This window comes from Sinocyclocheilus anshuiensis, unplaced genomic scaffold (assembly GCF_001515605.1).
Source record: "Sinocyclocheilus anshuiensis isolate Anshui unplaced genomic scaffold, SAMN03320099.WGS_v1.1 scaffold107, whole genome shotgun sequence".
NCBI lineage: Eukaryota > Metazoa > Chordata > Actinopteri > Cypriniformes > Cyprinidae > Sinocyclocheilus > Sinocyclocheilus anshuiensis.
This window is the reverse complement of record NW_015549584.1, coordinates 21,855-31,373: the sequence shown is the minus strand read 5'-3', so window position 1 is coordinate 31,373 and position 9,519 is coordinate 21,855. Positions and strand designations below refer to the sequence as shown.

At 39.3% G+C, this 9,519-nt stretch overlaps 1 protein-coding gene across 1 annotated transcript in view; it reads right to left on the bottom strand.

The window, feature by feature from the left end:
• Window positions 1-417: 417 nt before the first annotated feature.
• The window catches only part of LOC107657843 (voltage-dependent R-type calcium channel subunit alpha-1E-like), a gene marked incomplete at its 5' end in the record, with an annotated part of 30,953 nt that continues 21,851 nt past the window's right edge, over window positions 418-9,519 (bottom strand). Inside the window, 7 exons of the mRNA XM_016446116.1 lie at window positions 418-3,030; window positions 3,902-4,077; window positions 4,410-4,551; window positions 5,330-5,458; window positions 7,366-7,489; window positions 8,138-8,244; window positions 8,524-8,624. Coding sequence (XP_016301602.1) covers window positions 2,539-3,030; window positions 3,902-4,077; window positions 4,410-4,551; window positions 5,330-5,458; window positions 7,366-7,489; window positions 8,138-8,244; window positions 8,524-8,624 — 1,271 coding nt within the window. The remainder of the gene's footprint in view (window positions 3,031-3,901; window positions 4,078-4,409; window positions 4,552-5,329; window positions 5,459-7,365; window positions 7,490-8,137; window positions 8,245-8,523; window positions 8,625-9,519) is intronic.

The following is a 9,519-nucleotide window of genomic DNA, read 5'->3' as shown; positions in this document are numbered from 1 at the left end:
TCCTTACAGTCTAATGCTATATGCTTAGCACATTCGTGGGCATTCTCACTTTTTGTTTTTATAGAAAAACAGATGGTTGGGCTTTCAGGAAAGTGGGACATGCCAAATATAGACAGCAGCAGTAAATCATCATCAACAACACACTGCTGAAGCGCTACAGAGAATCTCACAGTTTGAAACAGAGTTTATACATAACCACGATACTGCCAATAGAGCCATATAGAACGGAAGAAATAGTTTTCAACACCCTCAGAGCTGACTGAAAACAGTATGCTAGATCAGAGAATCCACTCTAACCACTCACACATGGCATTGCATCCAGTATCAACTGTAAAACAAATCACACAGAACATCAACCATAAGATTTAGGAAGCAGAGACTGCTGCAATGGGAATCTATTTTTATTTTATATAATTCACAAGGCAGCGACCCCCAGCAGGCCATGAAGAACAAGTACCAAATACTCTCTATTCACATTCAGGAACATGTCAAGAAAACAAATTACAACACAACACATGATACAGAAGTTCTCTTGAGGGGCAACTGATTTTAAAATGCTTATAATAAGATGCTGGAATATACAGAAACTAACCAAAGATCTTTATTAATTAAAAAATGCTATGTAATTATCTTTGTTTTGTTTGTTTCTTTGTATCATTTATGTGGAATCGAGAGAGGAGACCAGTCTGAGGAGGCATGTTGGGTGACCAATAACACTGGTTCCATACTTCTGTTACAATACTCAAAAGACTAATATTACACGTTACGCCCATTTCCTACAGCTACTTTTCAGTCCCAGCTCACCATATTCAGGCTACACGTACATTTTGAATTTTGCAAATGCATTCGCAAGAGCAGCTTTTCTGCTAGGCCTAGCACGTAAGAAGGAGGTGATGCATCTCATCAATTTAAACTACAAGACTCATTCAGTTTCTATGCCAAACTATAAACGGAAATTCACAATTACAAATTAACCCAAAGGCAACAAACACTCACTGTAATTGCTTTCCCATTATTTTAATAGAGCTAGAGGGGTGAATCACAGTTAAACATGTACAGGTCATATCTTACCCTTTTTGTTGTTGTTGCTTTGAAATTATAATTTGCATAGGAAGAAAGGATCCCTATTTGTGTACCATTAAGATTATTTGCATTGTGACATTATTTTAAGGACATTATTTCCCCCAAATTCTCATGATTGCAATGCATCCAGAATTTTTTATTATCACAAGATTCTCATAAGACTCTCCTGTATTCATACTTCACAACAACAGTAAATATCCTTTTTTTTTTTTGCATTTTGATATAATGTTCGCAACCCATTGTACTTTTGTATTGTATTTACTGCACAAGTAAAAAATTATATGTAGCAATGCAAAAATTCATAATGGTTGCTTGCATATTGGATGCTTCATTTTCTTTTTGCAAAATATAATAGTTTATTTTTCCTCTTGGCTTTGTGGTGAAATAATGACCCTGACAGTCTTTGTGAGATTCACCCCAAGAGAAACTTTAGAAATTTTCTTAAGGGCCAAGAATAATGAGATAAGTCTAATCAAACATAACATGGTGTATGTGAACCATTTCAAATAGATTGCATTACAAATAGAAAGGACAGGGATTGGTCATTGTGTCACAAAAGATAACATCTTTAAGACAATTTATATTCTTTACAGAAAACATGGCTTGGAAACTTCTCAGTACATATACTGGATTTATAATATTTACATACAATACATGAGTCCTCCATATAGACTCCACTGTTAAAGGCCAGGACGTCACCTGGATCCACTTGCATTAACGTCATGCACTATTTATCAGGCCCTTCACATCCCTGTTAACTTCACGGAATGTCAGTCATTATTACGATATGTAGTTAAAGGGGTATTTACCTCTCGTCATAGACAGACTGAACATCACTGCCTGCATTCTGAGTGTGTGTATTGGAGTGTATGCTTGTGTGTACCTCCTAAATAAACTTTCGACACAGGTAGCAGAACAATCAGGATGTCAAAGCCCCCGTTACGCATCTGTCATCTGCCCATCAGCCTCTGAAAATCATAAACAAGTGGCATCCACATGTACACTGCTGTATACCATGCCAGGAAAGGTCCATGTAAATGCTGTGTCTGAACACACTGTCCTTATTAGCAGTATACAGATTTTCTGCTGATGGGACATCTCAATATGTGGAGGCAGGTTTGAAAACCTGAGTGCGTTCAGGCAAGACCCAAATCCTGATGATGCGTTTGGATGCATCTGCATTAGCCAGCGCTTCATCTATGGGCGGGTTCAGAGAAAGTGTAAGGGCACAAACCCGATCTTCAACCTCAGTGTGCTCATGCTTGGACTGTTGATCATTTCAACATGTTTGCTGCTGTCCTTTCACCACAATCAGTTCTTTAGTATGGTTCTTCTGAGATGATTACACATCTCTGATCGGACTCCACATTCACAGACACACAAATAAACACACACAGGCATATTTTTTCCTTAGATCCAGGCACAAAGTTCAGAGGCATCAATCCGAACGTCAATCTAACACCGGTCATCCTCATCAGTGTCACTGAGAAGCTCGCAGCCTGATGTCCCCGACGTGGCTTGTGCTAGTCGTTTACGGAAATGTCCGTTAGGCACCTGCCAGGTGTGACGTAGTTGTGGAGCGGAGCTGATGGTGTTGGAGCGTCCCAGGCTGGTTGCCATGGCAGCCTCAAAAGTGAGAGTCTCCTTTACACCACTTGAGTTCGGACTGTTAACGTCCTCCTGCAGTGGCAGGTATGGCTCCGAGATGTAGCGGTGAGGGGTGGAGTGGGCCATGGCGGTGCCTGGCCTCGTCCCGGTTGGTTCTTCCCCTTCCTCTGCGGGCTGGGCCCGTGCCCGAACCTCCCCTTGTGTGGGTTGAGCGCGGCACACTAATGGAGAGTAGGAGATGTGGGGCCGAGGCCGAGAAGGTGTCTGTGGGAGTTGACGGCGCCCTCGTGGCGTCCCTGAATCAGAAGTGGAAGGAACTGGGCTGCCTGAACTATTTCCCTATATGGATAAGAAGAGATGGGGTAAATGATTAAGGGTAAATATAGTGAGAGAGATAGAGAGAAAGCAATGAGATGATGGAGGGAAGAAATAAAGGCATAATTATGTACATTACTGTTCAAAAGTTTGGTGTCTCTAAGATTTTGTAAAGTTGTTGTGGACAGAAGTTTCTTATGCTCACCAAGGCTACATTTATTTGATCACAAATATAGTAAAAACAGTAATACTGTATTGTGAAATATTATTACAATTTAAAATAACTGTTTTCTATTTGAATATATTTTAAAATGTAATTTATTTCTTTGATGACAAAGTTGAATTTTCAGCAGCAATTTCTCCAGTTTTCAGTGTTACATGACATTTTATTTTGCTGATGTGGTGCTCAGGGAACATATATTATTTTAATCAATGTTAAAAGAAGTTGTGCTGCTTAATAATTTTTGTGGAAATCATGATGCATTTCAGGATTCAGGATTCTTTTATAAATAGAAAGTTCAAAAGAACTGAGTTTATTTGAAATATAAATCTTTTGTAACATCGTAACATATTTTTACTGTCACTTTTGATCAATTTAATTAATCCTTGTTGAATAAAAGTATTAATTTCCATCCCTAACCTTTTTAATGATACTGTAAATCGGTGGGATTTTTTGACCATTTAAGTCCAATCACTTAAAGAACTAATGGCTCACTTCTATTAAATTAGAATCGTGATTTTATGATAATACCCGTAGCACAAATGGCACATGAAAAAGTGCAATACTCAGGATTAAGGGATTGTTCAGATTACAAACCCTTAGCATTTCCTTTCCATAGCAAACACTAAATATTCTGCCAGGTCAGAGGGTGTGCACATGTGTTTGTGTCCTCACCTGTCTGAGGGTTGTGTGCTTCCTGCCCTCACTGGGCGATCGAGAGTGGCGTCTCTCCTGGGACTGACTCCTTTCCTCTGAGTTGCAGCGAGACACGTCTGGAGACAGCAGGTGTCTTCGCTCTTTAGACCGTCCTCTCTCTTTGTCCACTGGCTCCCGCAGGTTTGACCTGACAGCTGCACATGCACAAGCATAAGCACATGTTAAGACAAGTGCAGACACAAAAATACACATAAATGTGGCCATAGCCTGGGCATCTTAATAAAGCACATACACATGTCCGATATCAATCCTGGTCCTGGGGACCCAGCAGTCTGCACATTTTGTATGTCTCTCTTACCTGATACACTCAATTTATTGAGCTCTCAACTGATGAGCTGATGATCTGAATCAGGTGCGTTAAATAAGGGAGAGACCCCCAAGACCGGGATTTAATTATGTTTTTCAATATTAGTATTGACTTGGTACCAAAGTACCAGTGCTTTTAACATCCCTACTGCAAACTGACCTCTGAAGCTTCTTTGCCTGGGTCTTTCCAGTCTGTCTGGGCTCACCCTCTCCAGCGAGAACTCTTCCTGCCAGTCACCATTCACACACTGATCACCGATCGTGGAGAACGAGCGCTTCATCAGTTTGCTCTCTGAAGACACCTGCTGTACATGCACAAAATACAAAAACACATAGAGAACAAACAAAACACGCACACAAACCCCAAGAGCACACATGCATCAACAAACAGAACACAAAAACAGAGACAAAAATGAAACAAATTCATGTTATGCTGTAAGATTTACACATTCTCTCTTTGAAACCGTACATAGTGACATTAAACAATGTAAATGAAATGAGTTTCTATATAAAAAAGTTTCTGAACTGAGCTCTAACGAAGGCAACCATCACCTCCTTACATTCCCTGCTGGAAAAAACAGGTTGGTCAAGCTGGTTAAGATGGTTTGTTTCTGGTAGCTGGTTACATCATAGGTCCCTACTAAATTAAATAAGGTGGTCCACCAGTTTTAAACAGTTTTAAAAATTAAATCATATATAATATTAATAATTATTTTATACACTAATAATATATCAATACTATATTACTTTTATATTTATATAAATGATCAAAACGAAATAATCAAATATATTTATATAACTAGAATATTTTCAGAATTCATATTTTAAACACTATGATTCCATATTAATATTCTCAGAGGTTTTGCTACATAAAGATGTTACCAAATCAAATCAGAAGCTGGTTTTAGTTTGAATTTCCAGCAGGGTTACACATTACATTCCCACCAAATCACAAACTACACCTTTCTATTCACTGCTTCCATTCTCTCTTTGGGATCAACTGCAACGCTGACACCATCCACAGAGCAGATTTAGACAGAGCAGCTAGTTATTGCTAGGCTATGCAAACACAGGTAGTACCTGTGGCTCTATCGCCAGGCGAGGCATGGAAGAGGCTCGGATAGAGACGCCTCTCCCTGGCACTTGCAGAGGATCGACCTGCATGCTAGTGGGGCACAGCGCACTGCTAAATTCTTTGTGCTCGGGCACCTACGCAGTTAGAAAGAGAAAAACCGGGGAGGAGGGAAAGACATTCAGTCCACAACACTTAGTAGCTCTAAAGTCCCATTCACACCAAGAGCGATAACAATAGCTATAACGATAACTATATTTGCGTTCACACCAGCATTTTTTTTTTTTAAGCTTACACACTCCAGTTTTAAAATGAATGTACAACGATGTAAGTGACCTGCTGCTGTTTTACGTTTTGCAAAGACACCAAAACGTTTAGCAAAGACACTGAAACTGATATCCTACATGAGATAAAGACGAAAAAGTTAAAAGAATCCGTCACTCTGCTAATAGAGTTTCGCGTTTGAAGACAAATTTTATTTATACTTCTGTATTAGTGAGTATCAGTTTTTGCTGTTGCATTTACATGGCTTTAACCAGCAGATGTCTTCAGCATGCCTTGTTTTGAGCATATCAGTAAATCTAGCTAGTGTAATCTATTTGATTTGACATCGAATTTAGCTAATGCAGTCAATGTAGCGGAATAATGCAACTCCAAAGGAGGCAAGACAATGTTGTCGAAACTAGTGCTGTATACATGAGGTAGTTTTATGTTTTCATGTTACTCTGTTTGCTCTGTAGAACTTCTCCGTAATGTCTTCTGCTATTTTAATGTGCAAGCCCTAAATTCAAATGAAGTCTTTCAGTGTTTTATTGTTCATCAGCTGTAAAAACTATTCTGAAATTGATCCCAACAATATTGTTTTCCTATATCGTTATAGTTGTGGTGTGAACTTTGCTATTCTCCTCAATTTAGAATGATTTTTAGAGTTATCATTGACATTCTTGGTGTGAACAGGCCTCAAATATAATCGCATTGTTAGGAGTGGACATAGAATAAAAATGCAAGGTTATGTACTAAAGTCAAAATAACCTGGCTAATCTTATACTCCTTTTTAGGAGCAAGTATTTATTTAAAGATAAGAAAAGATAAGCTTATATCCAAAAATGTCATAGAGGAAAAGTAAAGTGGCAAGAGGGAAGCACCATAAGCACAACATAGAGCCAATACGTATAAGCAACTCAAAGGGGGTGTAGAAAGTTTCAAAGCAGAAGTCACACATATTGTGCATACACACAAGCGCTCTTGCACAAAAGTGTTCCAAGCATAAACCAACTTAAAATCCCATAAGACATCTAGTGTTACATCACAGCTCATGGCAGAGAGGCAAAGAAAAAGCTACCAGGAGGGGTAGAAAATAAGAGTACAGATAAGAGCACAGAAACACATCTAAGCTTGTGTATAACTGCTCACTGGTTATATAAGTGCTGGAAGTTATCTGGACCTGGCAGTCTAACCTTGAGAAACCACATCAATACACGCTTCCAAATTTACAAAAAAAAACAGCTCTCTAAAATCTCTCCTTTTACAAGGCCAGAAGGCAAATAATAAAGGGATGACAATAAAGCTGCAAATGTGAAAAGAAAATGAGTTAGGAAAAGTAGAAGCATAACGCAGGATTGTGATTCAGGGAGGTGATGTCCATGCAGATGACTTTCTGATAGATTAAATATCAATGCCAATTACAGTCTGTGCTTTGCAAATCATATCTCAAAATTAAGACTCTGAAAATTTTGTTTCACTTTTCTATTCCTAAAACTTTTACAAATTGATCAGTGTCTGGCTGTGTGGTATTCAGACCCTGTTACCATTTCTATCAGTTTTCCAAACTGAATTATTCATAAATCGCTAGGGAATTGACTGAGAATGAGCCTGAATTCACATACAGTTTGAGAATTTTAAATAGATTGTGAATTTGAATGTTGTTTCAGTAACAAAGTAGCTATCAGGTATTTCATGCACATGTATAAAATAATGAATAAAACACATCATGCAAGACATGTCAAGGTGAGATGTATTTCTTTGTGTATTTAGTTTCTCCTACCATACTCTGAAGGTGATACTGGTGTTGGTATTCATCCCTCTCTTCCATGCTGTCTTGGGCCAAGGGCTGCATGAAGAGATCTTGAGGGGAGATGGGACTCAGTGCCACAAACCCACCTCTACTCCTGAGGAAACAACAGAGAAACTTGTCAGCTATGCTCATGTTGGCTTGCACCACAAATAGGTTGCAAACTGTGGGTCCAAACATCGTTTTATGTATTACCTTTTATTTTATTATTATCTTTATTACAAAAATTGTGATTGTGTCTCTAATGCTTTAAAATACTGCACTGTATTGTGTATATACAGTGTATATACAGGAGCAGACCAGGGTTATTATTAACCCTAACCCTATAAGCTAAAACTAAAACCATGACAAAACATTTTCACTACTTAAAATATACATTAACTGAATATATTTCAGCTAGTTGCCAAAGCAACATTTCTCATTTGAAATAATAATTTATTTTAATTTAATTAACTTAAGCTGAAGTACTAAAACAACAAACTAAAATAAACTAAAACTCAATTATAGAACTAAATATTAATATATAACATATTAAAAAAACTAACAAAAATTACAAAAACAACAAAAAATTACTTAACTAAAAATAAAATGAAAACGGAAAATATGAAAATAAAATCTAATTCAAAATCTTAAAAACTATATTAGTATATCAATGATACTAAAATAAGACTGGTTCAGACAAATACAGGGTGAATGTACTGTAAGTACACACACACACACACACACACACAACATGTATAATTACAGGGCAGATCCTGCACTGTGGGACAGGAATGGCAGAGCTTTGGCACTGCAGAGAATGTCCTGTGGCAGTGAAGATGCATCCATGCGTTGGAACATCGGTGCATGTTTCTGCAAGACAACATTAGATGGTCAGCACAATCTTTCCAACGACACAGTGATCCAGTTCCCCAAAAAACAGTACATCTTTTTCAACTTTAGGAAGTTTACACTTCAAATTGAGATATAAAGGTTTTTTTGTTATGTGTCTTCTTTAGTAAAATGAACAGCATTCTATACAGTTAGATATATGGCATTGGCAATGTCAATGTTGCAAGCTGATTGAACAAGCATGAAAAGTCTTTAGCTCTGAAGTTCTCTAGTGCTGTAGAAAGTAAAATACATCTTTACCTGTTCCTCAAGCTGTTGCCGGAGCTTCTTAGCTTTGTTCTGTTTGTAGTAGTCCATGATCATCATGGCTGCATAAATCTTCCCAATGGTCATGTCACTGGCTGGAAGAAAGATTTGTTTGTTGTGGAAAACGTACTCGGTTACTAACGTAACCTCGGTTCCCTGAGATATGGGAACGAGTACTGCGTCTTGCTTAAGACGCATATGGGAAAAAGCCTTTTTTCTCCTGAACTGAAGCCTATTTCATTCACGCAGTGAAACTGCACGGCCATTGGTTCGTGCAGGGCTTTAAAAAACTAACCAATGGCGCGGCAGCTGAGCTGCACGAGCCTATGGCGACGAAGCCCGCCAGAATGGGCGGGGCATCTGGCTATATAAGCGGGCGCTCGCCACAGGATTCTCAGGTTTACTTCGACTGAAGCGACGACTGAGTCGTGCAGCTACATAGCACGGCCAGCAACGCAGTACTCGTTCCCGTATCTCAGGGAACCGAGGTTACGTTTGTAACCGAGCACGTTCCCTTTCGATACTTCACTCGTACTGCGTCTTGCTTAAGACGCATATGGGAACAGTACAATCACGCCGTGCTAATGTAGTGGAACGACTAAAGGTATAACTTCCATAAGCAACCAATGCTTATAGAGAAGTCAACAATAACCCAAGGCTAAGCGGGCTGAGCTTTCTAGGTCACACCCGGCCTGGTTAATCGTTCCAGAGTATACCCGTAACTTCGACACCCAGGGGTCGAGAGCTAACAGGTGAACAATACCAGAGAACTTGGGCGCGGCACGGCCAAGGGCTCTCTGTCATGTCTGTTTACGCAGCGCGTGCCATTTCAAGCGGAAAGGATCCTGGCCTGTAAGGCCGGGACTTCCAGGTTATAAAACCTCGCAAATGTGGACGGCGAGGCCCAGCCGGCCGCCTCACAAATATCCGCAATGGACACACCACTGGACCATGCCCACAACGAGGCGATGCCTCTAGTCGAGTGGGCCC